The sequence below is a fragment of the Aptenodytes patagonicus genome, chromosome 1 (assembly GCF_965638725.1).
Source record: "Aptenodytes patagonicus chromosome 1, bAptPat1.pri.cur, whole genome shotgun sequence".
NCBI lineage: Eukaryota > Metazoa > Chordata > Aves > Sphenisciformes > Spheniscidae > Aptenodytes > Aptenodytes patagonicus.
In genome coordinates this window covers 45,012,315-45,040,094 of record NC_134949.1, presented here as the reverse complement: position 1 = coordinate 45,040,094, position 27,780 = coordinate 45,012,315, and the positions used below count along the sequence as shown (strand labels likewise).

Below are 27,780 nucleotides of genomic sequence, written 5' to 3'. Positions count from 1 at the left end.
TTTTTTCTCCACTTTCATTTAAAATATTGCATTAATTTACAGGCATAGCATCCCCATAAGAACCACTGGGACAAAGAAAGTAAGTGCACATGAGAATGACTCTGCAGCTGATTCCAGTACTTCCCCAGTCCAAAGGACTGCTTCTGTGCTTTATGTGAAAAACGGGCTGTTGTGATGTTCACTATCACGGTGTCCAAATCTCTTTGCCCTTTGGGGCTTAGAATTTCTCTACTGCAATTTCTCATCTGCAAATGAAGACGACAATATTTCCTTACCTAGCAGGAAAATTGTGAGGTATTTAAGGATAGATGGCTGTATTACTGTACAGAGAGTGCACAGACACTATGAGGAGCATTATATAAAAGCCTCCTGGATTCACATCACATGACTGTAGAAACATAAATGGAACAAAATAAGTATGTGGGCCATTGCATAGTCCTTGGTACACAGCTGTTTAAGTCCTTGGAATCTCTATTATGGTTACTTTGGAAGGGGAAAGGAGTGAAGAAGCTGTGATTTAGTCAGGTCACTCACGGTGGTTCTCAGTTGTTCTACACAGGCCAGAGGCCGGATCTCAGATGTACCCTGACCTAGGCTGGCTGCGGACTGGGAAGGGAGGTCATATGTCAACATGACAACTTCCTAAATAATTTACGTTTCACGTCCCGTTCTCTCAAATATCTAGTGACAACTAACTCTTCTCTTACCTGGAAACTGAAATCCTCAGCTGAGGCATGACAGTCCTAATATGTCATGGCAGTCCTGTAGGTGTTACATGGCTGCTCTGATTTGTTATCTCTTTAGGTGGATATGGTATTGGAAAGAAATCCGAATTCCTCTGAAACTACTGCTTAAATTCTATTGTCAGGAACGTACAGCAGAATTTCAGGAAAGTGTTATGACATTAGAGAACAGACTTTTAGTCAAAGAATTAAAAAAAGGACTACTTTTCATTGACACACCCGACTTGTGGAGATGGATTGAAAATGGCTTATCAACCCAAAGTAGCCAAAATTCAGACTTACCAATTCTAGATGTGGAGTAGGGCTGAGGAATGAAATTGCTGTTGGGTAAGCAGTAAATATAGTAGAGCATCCAAAAGGCATTAAAATCCAAAATAGTGTCAAGTATGCATACCTACCACATGATTTATATCATGATATTTCATATGTGAAGAGTTGCAATAAATATTGTAGGTCTATGAAGAAATAACTTCTACCAAGTGTTCTTGCTTATTTAGGTGAACATCACATTGTTAAAGCATTATGACACATGGCAAACATCCTTACTTACAGCCAGGAAGTGTTTGTGTAGAAATCCAAGGTGAAGAACTGCCATAACCAACATTCGTACTTGCAGCAACTGCAAATCTGTACCATCTGTATTTTTTCAGTCCATACACTGTCTCTTCCATCCAGTCATCCACCACATTTTCATATAAATATTGATGCATCTCATATTCAATACATTCCTTAGTTTCCCAGTCACTGCAGTGGATGGACTGTAGCTGTGTGGTAATCTTGTAGTTTTGAAAGTAGCCAAGGACAGATTTCGGTGATCTCCAATTTAAGGTCACGCTTGTTGATTGCACATTGGAAAAAACAATACCCCTGGGAGCACTAGGAACTACAAATTAAAACACTTGTAAGATATCTTCATTTGAATGAAAAGTGATTGCAACTATAACCCTTTTATCCAGTGTTGAAAAAATATTTTAATAAACATGCCTAAAGACCAAGATTCAATTTCATATGGTTAATAAGGAGTAATTCCATAGGTGTAAATCACACTGTACATACATAGGTGGCGTACATTTACTATAGCTTTTGAAATAAAGAAAAATACTTTTAGGTGTGGCATGCAGGGGCAACTTTGAGAGGTGTGACATTGCTGTTGCTACATTTGGGGCTATGTCACAACTGGGGGAGGGAATATCAAGCAAAGTTATTTTTGGCCTACCCATAGCATCTTTTACTGCTGTTGCTAACTGGAATTCCTCACCTCTCACTTAGAAATACTCATTTGACTCCCTCTCTCTTGGTAACATATGAAATCCTCAAGCAAAACCTCAAGGTTTCATAAGTGTCCTGTTTCAAGTTCTGAATGGAAAGTATCCATACATGCAATATGTTTGTCTATCATAAGTGCTTTACAGCTGTTCAGTAAACAACAAATTAAAAGAATGCCAACAGGAGAAGCTAAATAATATGGCAATACAAAGTAAAAAAAGAAACGTCCCATAAATTTGCTTCCATGTATTTATATACATACATATATGTGGGTATACACAGGTTATATTCATGTGCATGGAGACAGTAATGGTGCATGGATGTACATACATACACACACACACATGCACACACATTTACCCATATCTATATTAAGCCAACAGTGTACTCCCAGCTCTCGCAGACTGGATACAACATATGGTTTTGTGCTATATCACATAGTCATACAGTAAGCTAATATTATCTCTAAGACTCTGTAAGATAATACTAATACTCTCTGTAGCAAAAACTGTGCAGAGAAATCAGCTCAGAAATCATTTTGTGCACTCCGCTTTAAAGAGTGTTTTAGAGTCTTTGGGGGAAGAAGTATCGCTGGTAAAAGAAAAACACAATACATCCTCAAACTGAAACTGAAGAAGCCCCAAGGCTTACATAAAGAATAAAAGGATCCCAGACCAACGTTACTGGGGAAGAAAGAGTTTTTTTCAGCCTTGTGGGAATATCTGATCTCTGCTTTCATCTGCAACAATCTGTTCATAAAAATCATCATAATATAACAAGCTGAAGCGTCTCCACTAAATATGAGTATTTAACAAGAAATGTAGATTCTGAGTCAAACCAAGCTGTGACGATGAAAAGGCTGAGAAATTCAAATCCCTTCAAATGAGCCCAAAGCAGGTGGAGCCTGCAGGAGAGGGGTCAGCCACAGGAACCGTGGGCGAGCTTCCCCTGTCCTTCCGCTCAGCTCTCACGCACGCGTACACAACAATCGCAGCATGCAATAGCCCCATACACTCCCACCCTGCTCCACACTGAGGAGTCTGTCTCCAAGACAGTCTGCAGACATATTGCTCTCCAAGAGCAAACTGTCTAAGAAAAAAAATCTTCGCTAGAGACAACTTTCATACTCCATACTATCAAAATTAAAGTTGTTTTGCTCTGTTGCTGTTAGCATGAAGAGAAGTACAGCAAGAAGTAAATAAAAACAAAACAGGCAGTAACCTTCTTGCTTGATCACAGTTTTGGAGATGTAATACTCAGTTTGCCCACTTTCAAAAAAATAAACACTGCAATATTTTCATAATAGCTCTATAAACTGTATTTGCTACTTGTGTAAATTACAAGAAATGGCTTAGTTTGACCATTAGTTAACAGAAAATAAATGTTCAATGGTTACTATAAAAAATCTGTATTTTTCCTTAAAAAATTCTCTATTGTAATATAAGTTATTAATATCTGTTAAGATACTGCAAAGAATATGAATCGTACACACTCAATTATTATGATGATAAGATGTGGGATAGAATGGATAAAATTATTTCAGTGAAATAAAAGTTACCACCCAGTCTCACCCTGAACTTGAATTAAAGTATTTTTAAGATCCAGTATTATATATTCCAGGAATTAAAAAATTAAGAGTCAGCAATTCCAAAGACATCAGAACAGATAAAAATGAAAAGAATTTAAGAAAACTCAATTCTCCTCCTTCTCACTCAGAGGGGATTACTCTTTTTTAGATAAGGAATATGACCTCACCTTCCCAGGCACATGACTCCAGGAACTCTTGCTGCGACAGGAACAGCCAGCATTGGCAGGTTTGGAATAAAAGTGTGAAAGTATGCAACATGGAGATGGAAACAACTGGCTCTAATGCCTCTTAGTCTACCATTACTAACTTCCATCTGCTGAAAACTGACTATTGGACTATACTCCAATTTAAATGAAAGACTGGATCAAATACTGAAACAGGGGCTTGGAATAAAGTAGATAGTAACTGGTTGCTTGCTGGGTGCCAAGAGGAAGGTGGAAATATATACCTTCACTTGCTCAAATGTGCAGCCGGTGGAGCCATGGCTGGCACAACTGCAGTCTCTGCACCTAAAACAAGACAGGTTAAAGAGGCTAGTCACAGGCAGAAAGAGCAGTGCCCATGTTCTAGCCAGCACGGTGGGCTTTTCTTCTCAAGGAGAGTATCCTGTTCCCTCAGTTTTAACGTGGATGATGCCATCAAAAAGAATTGAGAGCTAGCAATGTTGCAGTAAAGATGGAAAAGACGCTTGGCAGTTTCACAGAACTAGAAATGATATCAGGAAAAATAACAGTGGCTCTGATTTGTGGGCTTTCACACAGAACAACAAAAGTCTTATGCCAGCCTCCATGAGCTCTCCTTGTATTTGGTAGAAAGAGACAAACTCCCAGAGAGCAGTGGAAAGAACGGGGTGCAGGAAAATGATGTTTCTCTTTCCATCTGTCCCCTAGAGAAGTGTCCTTTTTCCCGCTGACTACAGAGGGAACCCATGCAAATAATTCTCACAAGGCTGAAGATAGTCTCTGTGATCATCCCAGTGAGTAATATTACATCAAAACCACCATTTCGAAAGATAAGCTTGCAGGTATCAAGATAATAGACAGATTAGACAAGTACTTCTCTCCCACAAGTTTTTACTTCTATTTCATGTCATCATTTTTCCAGTTTACTAAGACCCATATACGCAAAGTATTTCTAACCTACAAAAGAAAGGGTCAGTCAGCTGGTGTGGGAAAATTTTCTCCGTCAGTGCCTAGACAGATATTTAAAATGGAATCAGAGCCTTAAATATTAGTCAGTTTAAAATCCAGTCCATTTTATCTCATTGCTTACATAGACAAATCAAATGTAAATGTAATCCCTCATTAGAACAAATGAAAAGATGTGATCTGAATCCAGAGCAAATCAGAGGTTTTCTCTGAGGGCCACAGTGAGGAGCAGTGACACCCAGTGGCACAGTGTCTCTTCACTTGATGATTGTGTTCAACGAGACAATTTCAAGACAACTATGCTATTGGGTTACAGATACAAAGAGGATTACAATTACTCTAGCATGGAGAATCAGATTTCCATTCCTCAAGAATGACTAAAATCCCCCCAACTTTTTCTGTCCACAGATGGTACTGATTTGAACAAACCATTCCATGCTTCCTAGAGTAATCATGCAGCTTGTTTAAATTTTCTAAACATGACTCAACTATGATGAAGTGATCACTGTTCACACTAAAACCAATTAAAGCCAAAAATTGCATCTTTGTCAATTATTCTTTCAGATTAAATTTGAACTGTAACAAAGACTTAAGTATCTGCTCTTATACACTGCTGCTTTGATATGTGCCTAACAGGAACTTTATTATTATTCCTGGTTTCCAGAAAGGTGCACTTAAAGAAAAGGCATGAAAAAGGCTGTGTTTGTGGTGGCGTAGGACACTAATTGTCTAGGACTGTGCTCTGATTAGCTAGATGGCATTCTAGTGCTAAACCCACATTTAAATTTCCCAGGAATCGTGGGTAGAGCCCCTTAAGTCTCATCATCATATATCTGACAGTCTTTCCCTATTGAATTATATTGCATTTGCTATAATTCAGCTAGCTCTGGGAGTAGGGAGTTTTTCAAAGTCTGAAATTTTTGGTGCAATGTCCTCTATCGTTTTCCATTTAATAGCTTTTAATTCAGCTTCTGAAAGCCAGCCAGGGAGCTGGCAGAGAGGCTGGCCGTGAAATGCTAGTGAATTCAGTTTCTGGACTGGAGGAGGAATGAGGTATTTTCAGGTTCATCCACCATTGTTCACATGATGGCCAAACTCCAACAAAAAGTGCCTGAAGCCAGATCCACGTGGGATTTTAAGCTCCTAAAACCTATTTACGTGCCTGAACTCCCACTGAAGTTGACAGGAAACTAAGCACCTAAATAGAAGTTACTTTCACAGATCTTGGCCCTGGTTCCCTACGCTCGTCTGGCTGCAATGCTAATCAGCCCTTCCAAAGCTGGTGGACTGCTCTGAGATTAAGTTTTTATTTGAGAACCTAAATGAAAGGAAATTCCTGGTAGAAAAAGCACCAGGACTGTGCAAAGACTCAGATCAAGTTGAACTGGGCCAGTGGAACTGGTTTAAATCAACAGAAATACTCGGTAGAAAAAATCTTACTCACAATGCAAAGATAACCTAAGGGCAGCAAAGGACACACACAAAAAAATCTACTGAGAAAAGAGAGAAGTTATGGCTTTCTGTAAAGACTTCTGTGGAAAGCAATGACCGGGAACAAAAGCGGGCCGGGAACAGAAGATGGTAATATGATATGGCATAGTTCCTAACGAAGTTAATAAAAAAAAGTCTGCCTACAGAACAGCTGCTTGTAGCTGGAGTTTGGATTAAAAGAACAGCGGCAGCCTAGAAGTCTATTGGGTGGTATTAAGAGCATCAATAGGAGGAAAGTGAAGAACAAAGTAGAACAGATAGCAGTCGGCACACAACAAGACTCTTCAGAAAATGGAGGTATCTGAAAAGAAAATTAATATTCTGTATTGATTATCTCTATTAATTTTTGAAAGCTTAGTTACCCAAAGGAGTTCCCTGGGTTAAGCTGATATCCCTGATCATACTAAATAGTACTCTAGAATAGACTGCTAATTTCAGGGGGACCCATCATGATATAAAGTCCTGCTCAGTATGAACAAGGACATCACAAATAGGTCCCAAATGATTTTACTAACATAAAAATGTAAAAAACTGCAGACTGTTTTTCCCATGACTTGGGACTGATACTATCAGACATGCTTTAAAGGAAATTGCACAGTTGAGAACACGTCTTAAAAAAGCCTCCTTGGACTGTGTCTTAGTCCTTAGCACATTAGAAAATTCAATCTCTAACTATGGAATCTAAGCACTGAAAAATCAAATCCTGTAAGTCTAAGGAGAAATGCACACCTTGAAGCTAAGCTTAGAAAAGTAGTGAAAAGCTGTTAGTGTTCCAGTCTGCAATTAAATAAGAATGCTCAGCTTTCCGACAAACGGGACCACTGTCTACTTTCCAGCAAACAATTTATTTGACCTGTAAATGCTTTCAGTGTCAGCTTTGTATGTATATATTGCCACCATTTCTTATACATTAATCTAGAGTTGACCTAGTCCTTAAAAAAATATTTCTTTCATACTACACTATATGATTCTCCTATTTTTATCTACCTGCTTATAAAAATAACATCAATGCAATTGCATCGGCAGCAACGAAGTGATCATTGCATTTGTCTAGTGAAGATTTGCCATAAACATCAAAGCCATTAACTGACATTTGGACATACCAACTAATCAGAAAATCTAAAAAAAAAATCCACGATATATTAAGAAAAAAGAAATCTGGTAAAAAAAAATCCGTTTGGGTCACCTTGGAAAGAAGTGTTTCAAAGATTCTTAGCCATGATTCACTCCGCAATTTTTGGATGCTTTTACTTTAGTACAGTTTGGAAATGTGAACTTGCAGCATTGATTGAGCACGTGAAACACAGTGCTCTTATCTGTAGTAGTGACAAGTACACCGAAGCTCTTCCATTTCCAATGCTGTGGCTCTGCAGTAGGTTGATTCCTCTGGATAAGCAGACCAACACGCTGCACTGCACACTGCACTGCACATCATGCTTGGGGCCCTAAGGACCACTTTAGGGTACGGACTTAAATATTTCTTCCCGTGCATTATGGTCATCTGTAGTTCTTGTCACTAGTTAATGACGAAATTCATGTAACTCCAACTCATAGAGCTGCCATGAGCTGCCACATCCTAAGAAAAGGATTTATGGTGAAGAAAACAGAGCGTTTCCTTGGATATGAAGAAGGCTTTAAGCCCATGCTACGTTTTGTGCTCCTCACAGGCCTCGATGAAAAAACAGGCCCACTTTTTCCAAAGGACACCTCCATCCTGGAGGTACAAACCTAGAATCTTTAAAGGTTCCCCTGCGCAGAGAGTAAAGACATTTTGTGCACAAGTAACAACAGATGATGATAATTTGCCACCTCCATACCAAAAGACCTAAGAAACTTTCCCATTACCAATCCCTTTAGGCACTATTCTCCTTCACGCACAAGGCATACTTCTGTGTATAGCTACAAGTTAATATCGGCCAGCAAAATTAAGACAGATTAAATTAAAAAATGTTTTCTGGACAAATTCCTAGCCATATTTCTTTTAAATGTCAGTTATGAATGAATCTCTTTTCTTCTTAGTAGAAAACAAATGGTAAGGACTGTCACCACAGTACAATGGGGGCCTCAACCTGTTCCAAGACTCTCTATTCAGTTATAATACTAAGTAGGACTAGCAGTAAGGAGGGAAAAATCACTCTGCATGTCTTAATACTATAATCAATATGATTAATATTTTCAGAGAAGAATAAAAAGTCTATGAAGAAAAATCTAACTTAAAAAAATTGAAAGCAGCAGCAGTTTTCTTTTGATTATTCATGCTTTGAACCCCCCAAGTGGCTTTTTAGTTGTTTTATTTTTATTCTTAACTGAATGACTATTACACTTGTCCCAGACTTGTGAGTTAACTGAATCTTCACAGATTTAGTGTGCCTTTTGGAGAAGTTTCTTACCATTTTATGGCTCTTTCTCCCTTCTAAAAGCTCACTCAACCTTAATGAAATTTCATTTTAATATGTGCTTTTTCTTGAAAATAATCCAAGGATAGCTATTCAGTCATAAAATCCTAACTCATTTATGCATGTGTACTTGCTATATTATCTTTCATGCCCTGTATAATATATTTAAACACAAAGTAATATTACCACTACAAAGTCAACAATTTTTATAACATACTGCAACCCGGCAGAAGTGGTTTACCATGATAATGGAGATAGATTAGACACAAAACACTACTAATCTCCTGATGAATTTAATCTTCATGTTTATGAAGATTAATCTTCATGATTCATGTTTAATTGTACCCAGATACGAACAAATTTACCTCAAAGAAAGGCAAATAATCTTGCTAAGAATGTAAAGGTCAAACACTATGCAGTGAGACACGGAGCCAAATTCGATTTCACTTTATGTCAGAAATAAATGCATTGTCAGTGACTCAGTGCTGGCTACATATTCTGTGACTAATCTTACACCACCATAAATAAGAAGCTGACAACAGCTATAAAACTGTTTCCATTCCCAACCATGAATCTCCAATTCCGAGTACCCAGTCACCACAAAACAATTCATGCAAACGCACAGTGAAGGAAATGTCCTAATAATAACTAGTTTGTTGTAAATATGACTAAGCAACAACATGTAAGCCGATGCTAAAACAGCAAGAAAGTGTCTGCGCAGTGTATGTGGCAAAAAAAACATGTATTGTAGTACAAATCCTTCACTTAGGAAAACTCCCAGTGATAAGACACATAAGCCACATGTTGTTACAAAATAAAGTCTGGGTTTTTTCTCCTGCTAGTACAACTCCATGTAACATAGACCAGGACAGACTAGCAGTCTGTCTGTCAAGCCCAGGCTTAATACCACATCCACAGCTTCTCCAGGCTTTCCTCAAGTACTAATTAATAGCCAACCCCAAATTTCTCAGAAATCCCAACAATTAACTTTCCCAGGTGCCAGGCTTCTTTAACACTACTAGAAGCCTTTCCCCCATCCTCCAAGAAGTGAGGTATTTAGGAAGCCTCCTGGTCTCCTCTGTACCAGAGGGTAACATGCCTTCTATAAGACTATCTCCAAAACCTTTGGGTTTTGGATGAGTCCAGTTTTAATTGTGCATCGGCCCACCTGTCTGCACACCTATCCCCAGTTTCAGTTTTACTCGAGCTCTGAGTCAGGGCTGGCTGTTCACCAGCCCGGATTTAAAAGAAAGGGTGGAGAGTTAGGACTGCAGTTGAGAAGTGTATTGAGGTGCACAGCTGCATGCATCCACGTTCAGCACAGCAGTTAAGCTCACTACAGTATATCCAGCCAACGCTGTAAGATACAAGTATGCTCATCTCTAATATTTAAACAACGCTTCCTTCAGAAGTGGATTTTGAACCCTACCGACGGACAGACGTTTCTGAGCAAACAAGAGGGCGGATGACCCAGGCAGAAGTCTCAGATCGCCAAGGAGCCGGACCAGAGGGGACCAACAGGGATCAGAAAATGGCTGAATTTGTAGGGGGGCTGTTGTTGATCAGGAAGCCAATTCAGAGAGGACATTTTTACCAGAAACAGGTATGAACGTGCCACCTCATTGTTCAAATAGGGGATGTGGCCAGGCTTTAGTGGGATGGACTGCATTACGAGGAGGGGCAGTCATCAAAGTACAACCCTGGCTATTTTCACAATGTTGGCCGCATTGCGCCAGCAAGGGGCTGCTTTGCTTGTCCTCATTTGGAGCGCAGCCATTTGATCTGGAACCAAAGCAGTAGCAGTTCAGCTGACGATACAGACGTGGTCTAGATTCATTCAGACATGCACATCCGCAAGTCTAATTTTAAGAAGTGTGGAAATCAAAGCTCAGAGTGGGACACTAAGGCTTTCTGGATAGGAGAGATCCAAAGGCTGAACCTAAAGAGGTGCGTGCCGCTGAGGAAGCTACCAACAGGAAGTCTAAGCATAAGTCTGATCTCCTCCAAGTTTAGATGTCTGATTCAAGTCTGCATATTAGAGCTGCACCCCTCCACTTGTCATCCAGAACTTAAACCCTGTTGCTGACACGGACTCTTGTATCTATTATTTGACAGAACTGAGCAAAACTCACTCTATCAGTTGAAATATATGTGAGAATGAGTGCTGCAACTCATCTTTTAAATTATTCAATAACTTAGTAACTAAAGTATTACAAAAGCTAGGCTTGGTTTCTAAGCATCAGGGGATACAGCCGTGCCTCGCCATCCCACCCCCATGTTTCCTAATGATGCAGCTGTTCTGCATTAGAGAGTTCCTCAACTGCACTGCGTGAATTGATGTCACTGAAGAGGAAACAAAAAAGGAACTAAATGCAGTAATTGCTCCTGTAATTCAGTAGGAAGGTGAAGTCTTGTTCTGGATCCTACTCACTGAACATTATTTTTGATTTTTATATTAAACTATCACTGAAGAAGAAAAAAACGAGAAATAATCCCAAGAGTAGAAATCACCCCTAAGTGGGGAAGAGAACTGAAACAGGCATTTGCTTCCTGGATTGGGAGTCGGGCTCCTCTCCACTTCCAGTTTAGAAGCTAGGCACACAGCTATTTACACAGAAGCAATGCTATATTTTGCACAGAATTTCATCTCCGAGTGCATAAGGAAGTTTCAGGTGCCAAATGAAACCACAGCCAGGATTAGGTGAAGTGTGCATGGAGAGAGAAAGTAAGACAGACTTTGGTTAATCATTTTTTACTCCTATGCCAAAAAAACTGCCTACATTCTTCTTTGGATTTAGCTCACAATTTTCTTTCCTGTTAAAAAGTCCTATTCATCAAGAGTTATGACAAAGTCTGCTTGAAGAAGTTAAATGCTTCTTAATTGCACAAATTCTGAACAGCTCTATTGTCAGTCAATGAAGTCATAGCATTGGCCCCTGGTAGAAACATAACAACAAAAATTTTGCTGCCAGCAATGCAGGATTTAGCTGTCTGAATTAAAGCAGGTATTTCAGGCCTGCTTGTTTCACAGTCATCATTTAAATTAAACAAAAAAATTAACTTGAATAACTTGTTACCTTTTTCTGGAAGCGTACTGGCATTGCATATCTGTTCTTCACCATCACCAGCAGACGTTGCAGCTTTTATTTTAAATTGATAAGTAATATTGGAAAGCAGATTTCTGAAAGTATGCAGCCTATCATAAGATGAAAAATTTGTAGAATTTCCTTCAACTGTTATGATGTAATGAGTAATTACACCGTTGGATGAAGCAGGAGGGTCCCACCGCACTAGGATCGATTGCCAACTCATTGCAATACAATGAACATTCTGGACAGCATCTGGTACTTAAAAGATACACATGCACCAAAGATTAACATTCCCACACAATTAAAATGGTAATCACAGAACAATATAGTCAGAGAAGTAGACCCAATGTTCATAGTGAGGGGCAAACACTCCAGTGGCAGAAAAATTGATACCGTAAAAGAAACAACATTGAGAGAATAAAATACATCTTTGTCCTCATTAGATGGTTCATTTCCAATTACTATGAACACAACTGGTGGTAGTACTTGAAACAGAAGAGACCATCTATCTGGCTTTTTCCTAGCTGTGTGCTCCAATTTTATTTTCACATCTGCTTGTATTTTCCCTATGTTTTTTTAATAAAAGTGTAGTAAAACATACACAGTAGTGTGAAACTCACATACATATTCACAACAGTATCAACAGCAGAAGTTCCTCATTTATCCGTTAGCTTTGTTTCTTTTAGGCACTGTATCATATCTCTCTGTCCCTTCAGCAGAGGCACGACCTGCATAGAAGTCACTGGGCAGTTTCAGAGCTGTCATATCAATGCTATTACCCTGCTGTTCCCCACCTTCTTGCTGGTTCCAGCAGGAGAAATTTTTTTAAATGCTCATAAAAATTTAATGAAAGGTAGCAAATATTGTACTCATGGTGAAAATAGAGCAATTATCTGTGAACAATTGATTAAATACAACAATGAATTAAAGTACCTCAAAAAGGGCTAAAGTGCTGGCTGTACCAGTTAAGAGAAAAGGAATACATAGTGAAGGGTGCCCCAACCTGAAAATACTGTCAGTGAGGTACCAGAAATAGAGGGAAACATGTTCATTATCACTGCACAGGGGTAAATGAATCTCTTTAAAATGATTAATTTTCTTTTCAGAGTTCAAAGAAATATCTTTTTTTTTTTTAAAAAAAAAAAAGCAGCATCTGCAGAAGAAAGAAGATTAACTGGCACTTTTAATAAAGACTAGAGACAGAATCCTTAGATGAACTCAATGAGGAACTGATCCAGCAATTGCCCAAAATCTGGGTTGGAGGGAAAGGAAACAATGCTGCAACTAGCTGAGCGTAAAATCTGAGAAAAAGCTGTAAAATTACTAGACCACGGTCCTGTGGGCAATGTCTCTCCAGCACTTCTGAAGAAAGTACCATGAGTATGGAATGTCAGTGATGAAATGAGACAACTGATGGATGACTGTCAGTGATGAAATGAGACAACTGATGGATGACCGTGGCTCTTGGGCAGGACAACCTCCAGCTGCAGGGATCCAACAGCCAACCTGAACCAGTTCAGTGATGGTCCAGATTTCTCATGGTGGTGTAACTTCCGGGGACAATAAACAGCATAATTTTTCCCAGAACCCCTGTTTTATCAGCTCTGGAAAGAATATTTCACTGGAAATGTGGTCTTGAAAAACTGTAGTCACCATATGGGATCTTTTGATACCTTGTCTGCTCCCTTTGCTGTCAGTATAAAGGAACCTGGGAGTTCAGACACAGCCCCCTAACCCATGCTAGTCCCCTGGCACTGACAGACCTTATAAAGTACGTGAGCCTGGGGATTGCTCTGACCTGGCAAAGGAGCTACAGTTTTGCACAAAGGCCAGTTTCACAAACCCACAGAGCTTCTGGGCTCTCTTTAGTGAATGTTGAATATTCACTTTCACGTAACACAATTTTTCATTTTGAAACAACCTGCAACTTCAAAAGACATGTAGAAGGCACAAAAAACTGTACATAATTAGTTAATTAAGCCAGCTATATTGCATAGTCCTCCCCAGTTGTCAGGAACAATAAGATCTAACAAATTAGGATATTTAATTAGCAGCTACCTTCCCTTCCTAAAATAAATTATAAAAAATGTTAAAAATTTGTATTTGTTTAATACAATTTCCAGTTCATTTGCCAATCTTTTGTCCAGCTGCTTTTGATACTGCTAAAGTTTCAGTTATTTTCACAGGGATCTGAATTATTGCTTTGATCTGCAAAGACTGATATCTATCTAATTTTCCTCCCTTTATCTGTGATGCTATTAAAAGATTTATAGTAGCCATATAAGCCTCTCATTTCAGATGAGGACATTTCTAATTCTACACTTCCGACATCAAACTTCAAACCCAGCCTATCCGGTACAATAAGAATGTGAATCGGCATTACACAGGCAGAAGACAATGAGATAGTGTTATGTTACGTTTTCATTCGAGAGAAGAGGAAGACTGTTGTTCAGCCATACAAGGAAAATATACATAAACAGAACTGCAGCTTAGAAAAAGTCACGTCTAACCTGATTCCATCGTTGTAAACTGGACAGCATTACTGAACTGATTGCCATTCCCAAGCTTGGTAAATGCGGAGACACTGATAAAATAGGTGCTGAATGGTTCTAATCCAACAAGGTTTGCCTCATGGTTTGAACCTGAAATGTTCTTAAGGAAGGAAAAATTCTTAGTATGCAATTAATCTGTGTAAACATTGTGGGCCTCATCTTGAACCTAGTGAAATGAACAGAAGATTTAGAGCCATCGTCTTGCCTCTTCTACTCTGAGCAGCTTTCAGTGAAAGCAGTCCTTGAGCTCAATGAAAAAGAATGCAGGGTCAAATTCTTCCTTTCCTTTCTCCTCTCCCTCTTTCACTGTGGCTTGTGAGGAAGATATGCCAAAGGATGGTATCGTAATTACCATAGAGTTGTTAGAACAGATTAACTCCACATATGCCTTTTTTTACCAATACTGTAAACTCTTGTCACCTCCACACTGCCACATCAACCCTCTCTCACCTTCTACTTCCTTACTACACCTCTGCAGTGGAACAGGCCATGCATGGGTCATAGCTTCTCATTTCTTTTACTTTACCTGAGCCAGACACACAGACTGATGAAGAGTTTCGAAAAAAGCTAAAAATCACAGTTCAGTTCCTGGTAGTTGTTTTTCACTGAGCATGCAAGGCATATTTTGTGCAAATGTTGAGGACTATAATATCAGCAGGGAAAGAGCTGAATTTCAGCAAGAAAACATGGTGAATACTTTGTGGGATCCAAGTTATCAGAGAATTATGGTGCCTAACTACGATATTTCTATACAAATTGCTCTGCCTGTCTTGCTGCCACAACCTAAATCTAATTTCTTGCCCATATAACATTACAAAACATGAAGAAATGTAGGGCATTGCAGACGCATTCAAGCACTCCAGCCAGTTTCTGTAGTCTAATTGAGTTTGACTCTGCCTGAGATGGACAGTGGGGAATAATCTTTGTTGGCCTCCATGAGCACCCAAAGAAAGTGTTTCCAAAGGCAGCTGGCTGTAGAAAACACTGTTCCTTTTCTGTATGTGTACTGTGCTCCCCCTCTTCCAAGGATCATGGAAGAAACTGGGATGATGCCAGCACTTCATTCCACAATGGGGAGTACCAGCATAAGGGGACTGCATAAGGGCTAGCACAGTGGGCCACCTCATGGGGACTGAATTCCGCAATGCATACGCTTAACAACAGCACAAGCACTTTCCTTGCATGCTAAGTCTCTGCAATAAGGACTGTACTGCTGAGGGAGCTGGAGTAATTAAGCTGCTCACAGTCCCACAGCTTACACTGCATGTCTTAAACTCATAGCTCACTGCAGCAGTGCCTTTTCCCTGCAGCTTTTACAAGCGTCTTGGGTGAACAGAACTCACTACGTAGTTTCTTAAGCCTGAGATGCAATCCTGGCCTCAGCTTGCTGCCCTTACAGTTCACGGTGCATTTCTTGATGCCATCCAAGCATCCAGATTAAAGCAGATATAAATGCCTTGAGCAATTTCTCTATACAATTTTATAGCATCTATTTAAGTTAAAATTTATTCAGTTATTCTTATTCTGTAAAAATAAAAAAATGCAAGCCTTCTTTCTTTCTTTCTTTTTGAATCTTGAAAGTCCATGGATACTAAATAGCTAAACAAAAGTAGCCACAAAACAAGTCACTTCTGTCATTTTCTAACATCAAACTTACACCAAAATATGAACTAAAGATTAATAAAGCTTATCATTAATGAAATATTAGAAGCTCAAAGCAAATTAAGATCTAACCATTTTTTTTCTATCTAATTTTAAAACTTGAATTGCAGGCATGTTGAAAGTGAAAGTCAACTTAATGTTTGTCTTAACAAACAGGAATTTAGAGGAGCTTCATAATTCTAGGAGCATAACAAATATCTAAAATATTTGTCATATGTTTTGTTCCTAAAGCATGAAAAAAGTATTTAAAAAAATTAAACACTGTTAATTATAAACATACCTGATAAAATATTTTTTCAGTGTTGTTTTGATAAATCGTAAAATTATATCCCATAATAACACCATTTGGCTGGGGACTTGGATCCCATTTTAGCCACACAGAATCTGCAGTATAGTTGGTAATGGTCAAGTTCTGGGGTGGAGCTAATGGCACTGCAAAAGAGAAATGCTCTTGAGTTCCAAATTATATCCAAATAATCCAGGCAAAACCAAACACTTCGGAGAAGCAGGAGAACATACGTACGCTTGTTATCATTTGTATCTGAACTCATCTAAACTGTACTTCATTGCTATTTAAATATTTTTCTTTCTTTTTGGCATGAAGCAAATTCAATTAATTGTGAATACGTGTTTAGTCAGCAAGGGATCTTCTCAGAGATCTAAGATATCTATTCATCACTTAAACATCCCCATTGTCAGAACTAAGGCATTTAACAAAAGTCATATTACATGTATTGTTGGAATGTGACATACTTCGCTTCCTACATCTTACATTGAGCACAACTCGATATATATTTACAAGATACGTCATTTACCATGCAGGTGAGAGGAGGTCCATGTAAAGGAGACCTGTAAGAATGTGTCAGAAATATTTCCATGTTTTATCATTTTTCAATTACATGGGGGATGAAGAGAAAGGCATTGTTGCTTGCTTTAAAATCCCTGACACTTGGCAAACTGTGACACATTCCAAAGGCAAAAGACATTTCTCCTTGGAGTTATTTTTGCAATCCTATGCAGAACGTGACCTCCTTTTGCACACTGTGGCAGGAGAAGGAGAACTCGGAAAAGACTTCCCTTATAGTGTTTCCTTCTTCTGAAAACTCTTCATGCACAGACCAATGGAAAATGAATCCTTCATCTCAACTTTCTCCAGGTCTGATGTTCAGCTCTAAGGTGGATGCAATAACATAGGGCCAAAACTTCAAGTTGGTTACAATTGAATTTGCTCACCTGACTCATCTGTGTAGAACTGAAGCACGGCAGAGGGACCAGGTCCTTTTATTGTTCTTGCAGCTGCACAAATACTGTATAATGCGAATGGTAGAAGGTCTTCCAAGATGATAAAATTATTGGTGGTAGAGAACGAGTTATTCCTTTCTGGCCCAAATAAATTTAAATCATATCTTATTATAATACCACTTGGCTTAACAGGAGGGTCCCATGAAAGCATAACTGAGGTAGTTGAGAGATTTGAAAATGTTTTGATTATAGGTGCTGATTCTGGGACTACATGAAGAAATAAGAAAGAGAAAAACAAGGATAACCTCTGAAAAATATGAGTTACGATGAAAAATGTCTTTTAGCTATCAGTTAAAGTTGTGCTCTGAGTGGAAAATCCTATTTCGTGGTCTCAACACAGAATGGGTAGCAGTTGTTTGTGTCATTGTATAACAAAAAAGCTTTAAGTAACGTGAGAATAATAAACGCAATAATCTTTTTTTTCTTCTGGAAAGCTATTTGGGTTTTTTTTTACATTTCCTTAGGAATGAATAGAATATACTTATCTTACCATCTTCATCAGTTCTTATATGCAGACTTAGAGCATGCAGGTCAGAAGATCCTTTATCAGTGGCTGGTGTGATTTTCAGAATGTAATCAGTATATTTCTCCAGATTGTCAAAAATGATGCTTGTGTTGTAAGTAAGGAAAGACAATATCTTATTGGTTCCCAGTTGCAATAAACTTAGAGAAACATGAAAGAAGACTAAGCCATTTGGCTGGGATGGTGGAAGCCAGCTTACATTTACAGAAGATGAGGAAATGTTTTGATAGACCAGATTTTCAACAGAACCATCTGGGACTATGAGAGATAATAAGCAAAAAATAAATGCATGGATTACAGTAATAAAGCATCCAAAACTAAAATAGGAATAAATGCCCAAAATATGATTAGTCTGTAAATCTCATTTCTAATATTTTGTACAACTTTTTAAAATAATTTATGTTTCACTATCAAAAGCAAACTATTTTGAAGGCATATATGGATAATCATCTATGTTAAATTTGTTTAACAAAAGAGTCTTAATGATGGTTTAAGACAGTATTTTCATTGCTCGTATCCAAAAAGGAAGCTGGTGAACTATGTTCTTAGTATTACAAAGCAAAGACTCAGATCAAAATGACTTCCTTGCAAAGAAAAATACTGCAGTGTTGAAAACAGTACTTACTGGATTTTTTTTAACTTTGCCATAACAGCAAAATAATTTTAAAGTTAGAGAATATTTAATAAATGGAAGCACTGGTATACCCTGAGCATTAAAAAAGTTATTAACTTACTATCCTGATCTGTATACACATCTATTATTTCACTGGTTTTGTTTCCATCTCCAAAAGCTGTGCTTGCAGTTAACCATAGAGTATAATGGCTGTATTTTGCCAAGTCATCCAGAACAGCAGACTGGGACATACTGACATCGCTGTCGTTACCATAACTCGTGAAATTCTAAAGGAAAAAAAAGTGTTGTCATTAAAAATGTTATTTTTTCATTGATTTCTCTTTCTAGTTTCCCACTTAGCCATCACCACCAACAACAGATACGATTCACCGTAGTGTTCAGGAGACATAAACCTACACTTTGACTCCTAACGAGTCCTGATTTTTACTGAAATACTCAAGTAATTTATTGTTTGATGTCTATTGTTACTCCTTGTAAGTACTACAGAGTACCTGGTTGACTCCTGTTGTTGTCTGTAGTTGTTGAATGCCAATCCACCTTTTTAAAAACACATTAAATCTGTAATATTGCAATGTGTTTATCCATATTGCATCAAGAAAATGACAAAAAAGTATCTATCATCTGCTAATTGTTCATAGATTACAGGATGACACATGTGATTGCCTTGCCTGACCTGCATGAAGCAAATCAAAGGACTTCTCTCACTTTATTCCATTTTTATGAGAGTAGGTCTTACAGAAAATTGTCTGGTTTTGAATTTAAAACTTCCAGTGGCAGAGATCTCACCGCAACACTTGATGAACCGTTCCTTTTGTTAGTTGTCCTTTCCATTAAAAACATGCCATTATTTCTATTGCAAACGTCTATACCCGGTGGATTATGTTAAACTGAAGGAACCAACCGCATTTCTTTTCCTTGTGCAGTTACTTGCTAACAAAAGGATTGCACCAGAACCAAGTCCCACTTTCTTTTGAACTATATAAAAAATTCCACTAAAACTGTGACTGTTGCAATAGGTCACTGCTCTAGATCAGCCCCTCTGAGGAGGCAATTCCTGTTTGGAATGAACCATTTTGGAAACTGAAAAGAAAAAAAAATAAATCAGATTATTTATGTAAGGTCAGCTATACCACATAACTGAATGTGTCAAATCACTCACTGCTTCACGGGAACCTGACTTGGATGATCCAAAGCAGTTTGGTTCATGATTTGAAAACTGTTGAGAGGTCATGTACCCCATAAGCATATTCAGCTCCAGCATTGGGTAGGAAGTCAAAGCTCTGCTTCTGATTCGAAGAGTCAGTATCATTCCTCTCCAGCAGCCACATTGCCCCATTGAGCAGATGGCATGGGCAGCACTTCTCAGGACCAAAGAAGTCCTCCTAATTTTTCTACATAGCAACATTTTCATGGTGAGCTGGATTTTGCCCATCCCCGTGATGCATTGCCTTGTACACATTCCAGTTATTTGGCCTGCCCACGATTTTCAGTGTTACATCTTATTCGCACCCTTCCAGCTCCTTAAAATCAAAGCTGGCTTTAAATTAAATGCTTTCCTAAAAAAGAGAGGCTGTGATAGCAGACTTACTAAACGAGGAGGAAGGTGACTGTAATGTTTGCAAATTAAAATTCAGAAATACCACATATAAACACAGGCATACTAAAAAATGGGTTACATTTCTCTTGAGGAAAGTTTCTACTGAAGAAGTCACTATGATATGCCCTACCAAACAGTTGAGTCAGTACTGTGCAAATTGATAGTTCAGTATGCAATCTTGATGTCTGTCACCAATACATATCAATTTATACATCTAATGCAACACTTCACCAATTTTTTTGTACAGGCAAAATTATTTTATTTCTGCAGAAAACAATAAGTGACACTCTCATTCATTTCCCTGAGATTTTTATACCAATATCTGAAGACCTAGTTTTGCCTACAGTCACTCATGCTCACATAACATAAATAAGTAAACAGTTTGTTTGGCAATGAAAATGTAAACCTTTGTTTTGAATGCAGAACAGAAGCTGCACAAATCGGCAGTATAAATTTCCATATCCATTCCTACTAACAGACTTAAAGTACACTGTTAGGTTTCTCTGAAAGATTAGGTTAAGTCAACATTCAAAAGACTAAGAAATTCCACCTTAATATATGACTTTCTTCTAAACGTGGATGGAATCTCACACTATCTTCACATAACTAACTGAAAAAGGCTGGGAAGAGCTTTGCTTTACACTTGGGTAGGGTAAGATACGGGAAACAGGATTGAATTCTAAGATATTTAATTAAACTTTCTGATGCTCAAGCACAGTATGACAGAAAATACCTTCTGACACAGAAGCATCATTCTACTGCCCTCCTGTTATTATTATCAGAGATGGTAATTAATAATAATTTTAATTGATAATAATAATATCTAATAATAAGATCAAAAAAAGGACCTTAAATAATTCTCTGAGTTTTCAAGGTAAAAATGTCAGAGGTACCACATCAAGCTTGGATTCTAGATTTAATGGGAGTTTACTGGTATGAACAGCTGAAAATCCAACTCTTAGTTTAAAAAGCATACCTTTACAATTTAGTCAGCTGTCTGGCAGTTAAGGACTCAGTGAACCAACATGAACGCTGTAACAACAGGCTTTTTGGCGCTTCAGCAGAAACTGTTTTAAGAGGTAGTCCCCTCACTATGAGGAGCCCAAGGACTGGGGACTACCTCAAACTTCTGACATGACAAAATATTAGAAAAGAATGAACACATAATTAAGAGTAAGGGTGAGCAGGAAGAACTGTGTGGGTAGAAACTGAGAAAAGATGAAACTTGCACTAATTGTACCCTGGGGATAGAACACTATAGGAAGTTTTACAATTAACTGTGGCTGCAGATGAAAGCAAACAGCTTAGGATCTTTGGCTACAGCTGAAGAAATTATTCCTTCTGTCCCCTTCTTCATCCATACATGAAAGAAGTTTTGACATAGCAAAGTATCAGATTATTAAAAGCAGCTAAGTGTAAGCAATACACACAGGCCATGAAAGTGCCAGCAGAAAGTAGTATCTTCTTCACCCCAGGAAGCGGCAGAAATTTCCAGTGACATAAAGCTGTAATTAGTTGTATACAGACAACACAGTGCTGCTGTTCTTCACTGTTAACCTTTTTCCCCTGTTCTGTTTCCTTCTTTAGGTTCATTGTATTGCACTGTTGTTTTGAGTTAGAGTACCACATACTTGACTCTGGCAATCAGTTGAGAGTGGTGACACTGAGGGGTAATCCAAGCCTTCCCTCAAGGAGCATAGTGCACGCTGTTCCAGTACCAACCTAAGTGAAGATATTTCCTTTTTGTGTGCTGTACCATTCTGAGGCCATCTTTTAAAGAATTTGCAGTGTATTTTAGGGAAGTTCCCCTTTTGTCCCTATTTTGGTCACACTGGTGAAAGAAAATGTTTGATTGTTAAGTTAATATAGCACACTGCTTGCATCTCTTGTCTGCATCCTGAGGGCAGACCAAGCCAAATTTCACTCTGAACTGTATCCAGTCATGTTCACTTAGGTTGGCTTGAAGTACAGGGGTTGGATGATTTGGGGTCTAATGTTCAGTCTCTAGAGGGGAATGGGCTTTTTTTCTCTGCTTAGCTCCTGGTTCCCCTGTCTGGTTTGGCAGAGCAGGACAGTTGTCATCTGTACTGGAATTCCTACACTGGAGAACTTTCTCCAAGCATAAATTTGTATTTGTAATTAGCACCTTTCCCATCTTCTTGCTAATCAAAACACAAGTATAGAGGGATTGAATAAAAGAGTTTATTCAAGTCAATGATATCTCTTATAGATAAGTATTTAGCAATGAGACAATTACTTCCATAGATTCTTTGACTTCTTTCCTCGATAAGACTGAGAACGTGGGCAGAATGATTGCTTCAAGCATCATGTAAGGAAACCACAGAGCAAAATTTGCAAAGCTGCTATTGCAAATAGTGAAAGCTCGAACTGTAGGAATCCAGCAGCATCACAGAGAAGTGATGTCAACAAGAGGTACAGTGCCATGTCATCTGCGTAGGAAGTGCTCGTGGTCAGAATATGTCCCATCTTTACTGCAGTGGGGCAGAGTAGTGAACATAAACCAAAAAGTAGCACTTTCCCTAGACCTATGGCAGCAGAAGATGAACGATAAAGCTGGACTTCAACCTAGTCTAGTGCAAATGGTGGTTTCTTCTATTTGGCTACCAGTCTTTCCTCCCTCTCTGACACTTTTTCTTTTACAGCCTGTCAGCATCCCCATAGAAACAGCCTACTCAGATACCAAAATCCTCAAATCTAATCTCCATCACTAAATTTTTCCTTCTGCTGTTCTGGTTCTGAATCCTAGGTCTGAGCATCACAGGCCTTCTGACTGGACAGCCGCAGTGTGATTTTTGATGTAGACCTGCAAAGCAAAGAAACTATATATTATTTTTCTGCCCTATGAAGGCATGCAATTTTTTTTTTTCTTTTTAAAGGAAAACTATTTTTCCTGCAAGTTTCTGCATCATGTCAAGGAGTAAACTGCATCCTTTATCTCAGGTCTTTTGCTTTTTTCCCCCTAAACAAAATGCTTTACTCTGCTGCTACTGATTTCCTGGTTTTAACACTGCTGTTTGTAATCAGTGCTTTATACTTATTGGGTATTAATACGCCTGAGGAGTTTGAGAACATGCGAGTAGAAGCGAGAACTTGAGACAACAGAATTAATAGTAGTTTTAGTATGACTTCTATATCTATTTCAGATTATGACAGCATTGGAAGATGGTAATTTGCTTGAGATGCTTCAGCTGGGACGGTTTTTCAGGCATCTAGAAGATATACTTTAAGACTTGGACCTCTGTTGTTATGTTCTGACAAAGAAGCAGATGAAAGACTGGCAGAGAATGGCTGCCTACAGCAGAGTGCCTGAGCAGGTGGGGTTCCTAGAAATGTGAAAAGATCAACTACTTTTTTAGTTCTCCTATATCATTTCCCAAAGTGAAAATACAGTTCGGATAAAGATAAGCAGAATGGTGACCTCAGTGCAGAAGCATCCAACCAAGGGTTATTTCTTTCCAAATGTGTGCAATACAAAACTTACCAACAGACCCTGCAACTATATGGTTATACTTTTAAGTTGCAGATAGTTGTAAGCTGTATGTGTGCATACGCTCATACCACTTACAACTGTCTGTATATGTCATATATATATTATATATATATACATATCAGGCTGGCTTTCACACACATTTCTCTGTTGTAAAAAGAGTAATACAAAATATCTGACAGAAGGGAGCAGGGGAGAGTTGTTTTTTCCTCCTGTTTGAGACCTGCCTTGCACCTACAGGAATGCCAAGGTACAGAATAGGAGTGCAATGTAGATACGGCAGTTGCCATGCCAAATAGTGAACAGAGAGGCATGTGAAGGGCAGAGGGAGTTAAGGGAAGCAGACAGATTAGGAGTGGATCATGATTTGAGAGATTAATGGTGATCTCCCATGGCCAGTAAGAGACAGATGCAACAGCAGCTGAAACCTATCTTCTCATAGCTTTCTGCAGAGGGATGGGTTAAAAATCAAAGCTGAAAGGGTGAAAATGGTAGTTTCCACACCTAGAAGTGGAGCTATCATCAGCACTTTTCTGCCATCCACCACATAATATGCCAAAGCAGCGGTAACTTCCACCCATGCCACCATCCTGTCCTTGCCCAACTACATCACACGATAATGAAACTGGACCCTCACCTTGCTGGGCCAGTGCTTCTGTGCTCCATCTTCCCTATCTTGCTCCTTCATTTCCAGAGTCCTGGGCACATCCAGAGGGATTATAGCTCTCAGTGTACCAGTTTCACCTTACTCTTCACCTCAGAGTTCCACCTTCCTAAAGGCAGGAATAGCCCAAGTCTGTAGTCCTCCTCTAACAATCACCTGAGTTGTCCAAGAATTAGATAAACGTAGACACTCTTCATAGGATGGGCTAGTTCGGGTAATGCACTGGTATAAAGGTTTCTCCAGGGATTTGTCAGGCTAAGAAAATGCTGTTGGTATAGCAATGTGTGCAAGCAGAGCCTGAAGCTCTGAACTGTAGCCCTGATTTTAATCTCATCAGAATGTGAATTCATGGCACGGTCCTGCTTGCATCTGAAACTATGCAGACAGAGCCTGGCAACCACACAGCTTCACAGAAGTCAGAGAAGTGTGTACGCTGAAGTATGTCAGCAATTATTCAGTCACAGGTATTTGTAAAATTTGTGAATATTTTCTTCCAATTATCCTCAAACACAAGCATACCTCACACTAGACATATCTTGAGCATAAAGTTATGCAGTAGAAGTAATTTTTCATGCATTAGTTTCTTCATGAATTTATATTTCTTTCTTTTCTTCCACATGTGTAAAGCTTGTAACCGAAAACCTGTAAAGGAAGCTTACTTCTTCTTATTATATTTCTGTAACATAATATATTCTTAGAAAGGAGAACAGAAAACTATATATACAATTAATAAGTGTGGTGCATAATTAAGGATGAAAGTAGCAACAAAAGAAACCTACATGGAAATGTGTGGATCACCAAAAAACTATAAATAACATTTTATTTGTCTTTTATGCTTTAACTTAGGAACCTCAATATCTTTGTTTCAATATACTAAACAGTAATTTCCTTTTGAGAGTAACAAAAATATGAAATAATAATCTATTCACTGCTTTGACATTATCTTCTTATTTTCAGTACTGTACAAACATGCATAAAAAGTAAAACCAGAACTGTTACAGAAATTTATTCAAATTGATAGATTAGACTAAAACAGTCTTAAGGATGTGCAATGAATGTACTGGGTCTTGTGTTTATCTATCTACAAATGTTGTGCATATATATGTATTACAAGTATGTGTGTGTATATACATGTACATATAAACTTTGCAATATGGAGTATTATACAAAACCTATTTGCTTTAATGCTTAATGATATGAATGTCCAATGAGATGCACAATGCAACACATATGATTACAAGATGTGCTTCTGTCTTTATACGTTAAAAAACTGCCTTGTGATAAAGGAAATATGAAAAAAACAATATATTGATAACTATAAAATTGATTTAATCTTTAATGGATTATTAGAACACTTTATTGAATTCTACAAAAGAAGACTATAAAAGTAAGCTTACCTGTATGAATATTCCTGAATTATTTTTGAAATAAACTGAGTAGTACAGGATATTTCCATTAGGCTTTTGAGGAGGAGACCAGAATAGCATTATTGATGTGGAAGTAAGGTTTCTGTACACAACATCTTTCGGTGGATCACTTGGTGCTGGAAAAATGTTAAGTTTTAGCATACCTAACTCAAGGGTTTGTACATTTTAGTGCCTGAGAAACATCCACTATAGATTTGACAACATCCTATGTCAAATTAAATGTATTTCTGATTATGGTATAAAAAATGCTTCTGGAAATGATGAAATAAAATAGTAGATATAAATAAATTTTTAAAGCCCTATTTTTTCAGACACATTTGTATTTACCTGCATTTGTAAACAGATACTCTCTTCTTATAGAATTTGTCCTGTACTTACTGGTTTGGGCACATGGAAAGTCTAATTTGCAGACATGGAAGTTGACTGAGCTAGGCCTCTATGCTTCATATATAGTTAATAGGAAAAAAAAGGATTTGTTTCAGAAAACCTAAATTAAATGTCTTGTTCTCTCTTTGCTGATTATAAACAGAATTTAGGCTCCCAGCTCATGTAGATAAACCGGATACTTAAGCTTGGGCAGTATGATCATTTCTGGTTTTTCCTCTTTCCTCAGCCTATTAAACGTGCAGGAAGGACTCTGTAAGTCTTCTTCAATTAGCCTCTCCTCCTGTCCTGTAAAGAATAGCAGCGTATGGTCCTTCTCAGTAGCACAGTGATGTAGGAGACTCAAATTCAGTTCCTTAAATCAGCTTAAGAGCATTTAAATCCATGTTTCTCGCCATCCAAGAAAGTGCTCTACACAACATGCAGTAGAGTACTGAACACTGTAAGTTATCTCATCTCTCTTGCTTTGTGCTGTTCTAGTTTGTATAAAATACTAAAATATTAATTGGAGTGGGAACTCCAGGATCAGTTCCTAAAAATCCTGCCCTAAAAAGTCAGTTCATGTTTCCATAACAGCTTCAATAGCAAAGACTGGGAATACCTACAGCCTGATGATTTAGAGTCTTTTGAGGGATGGCTTGGATAGACGCTAATCCTGCCAGTGATTGTGTGTTGGGAAGTCGCTTTATCTGTGCAGAATGATTCCAAAATATGCCTGCACACTATCCATTTTGGAACAGATCGTAGCAATATAATTGATGGGAAAACCAGAAACAATAACTAAACTGAATGACTTTCAAAGCACAATATATAGTAAGATCATTTATAAAAGTCGTCTACCATGCTGGAAGTATAAAATCATTAAAATAGAATAAACAAATCAGTGTACACTTACAGATTTCATTTTCAAATTAAAACCATTTCAGACTTGTGAGAGAGACTCTAAAGAGTATTTTCCCTATCAGAAGTTGTGTCACAGCAAGATAAAGCAGAGCTATTAAAATATACTAGAAAATTAATTTCATTTATTTCAAAATTTAGAATTATTTTAATCTTACCTGTCTTGAAGGGAAATGCAAAGTTTTGCTCAGTAAATTAACAGAAATACCCATCATAATTTTATAGAGCCATAGATATGTGTACACACAAAGACAGAGACACATGCAAACAAACAGGTAGAATGTCTCTTCTTGACCAGTCAAATGCCAGTTCTACTTCAGCAGCTTTATTAACTGAAATAAGGCTGAAAGAAATTTAAGGCTGAATGAAATTCACGCTACATATAAGCTTACCTCCTTCAGAAGTTCTGAATGTTATAGTATCACTTTTTATGTTGCCATCTCCAAATCTTGTACTTGCTGTTAGGTAAGCACTATACTCATAGTTATTTTCCAAGTCTGTGAACTGCAATGATGTTTCTGTTACATTAACATTCCTTTTTGACATTTTATTCCTAAAGGAAAAGTATTTTATTAATTATATATACACACCATTTCTGTATGTATACAACTGTGGCATATGATATAAAATTGAAAAATGCAATAGTGTGGTAAATACAAATATTGTAGGCTTTAAAAAAAGACTGGGATAACTTTCGTCTTTTATGTTGAAAAGCTCACTTTTGTACTCTTGCATCACAATAGGCCTCTTAATTTTGCTTTAAAAAAACAACCAAACAAAACCCCCCACAGAAATCTATTTGTAAATTACATCAGCAAAGACAATGATTATACGGAATATCAAGGAGGAGCATGTTCATCTAGTAACTGCTATCAAATGGTTATGTGGTACCCTTGGGAAGGACAC

The 27,780-nt window shown here is 38.0% G+C and overlaps 1 protein-coding gene across 4 annotated transcripts in view; it reads right to left on the bottom strand.

The window, feature by feature from the left end:
- Positions 1-27,780, bottom strand: part of PTPRQ (protein tyrosine phosphatase receptor type Q) — a 148,854-nt gene that overhangs the window by 47,312 nt on the left and 73,762 nt on the right. For all 4 annotated transcript variants that reach the window (XM_076333599.1, XM_076333610.1, XM_076333619.1 and 1 more), the window contains 9 exons: positions 27,267-27,427; positions 25,561-25,706; positions 18,495-18,660; positions 17,728-18,018; positions 17,169-17,444; positions 16,216-16,367; positions 14,232-14,373; positions 11,710-11,979; positions 1,294-1,626 (listed from right to left, as the gene is read on the bottom strand). In XM_076333599.1, coding sequence (XP_076189714.1) covers positions 1,294-1,626; positions 11,710-11,979; positions 14,232-14,373; positions 16,216-16,367; positions 17,169-17,444; positions 17,728-18,018; positions 18,495-18,660; positions 25,561-25,706; positions 27,267-27,427 — 1,937 coding nt within the window. The remainder of the gene's footprint in view (positions 1-1,293; positions 1,627-11,709; positions 11,980-14,231; positions 14,374-16,215; positions 16,368-17,168; positions 17,445-17,727; positions 18,019-18,494; positions 18,661-25,560; positions 25,707-27,266; positions 27,428-27,780) is intronic.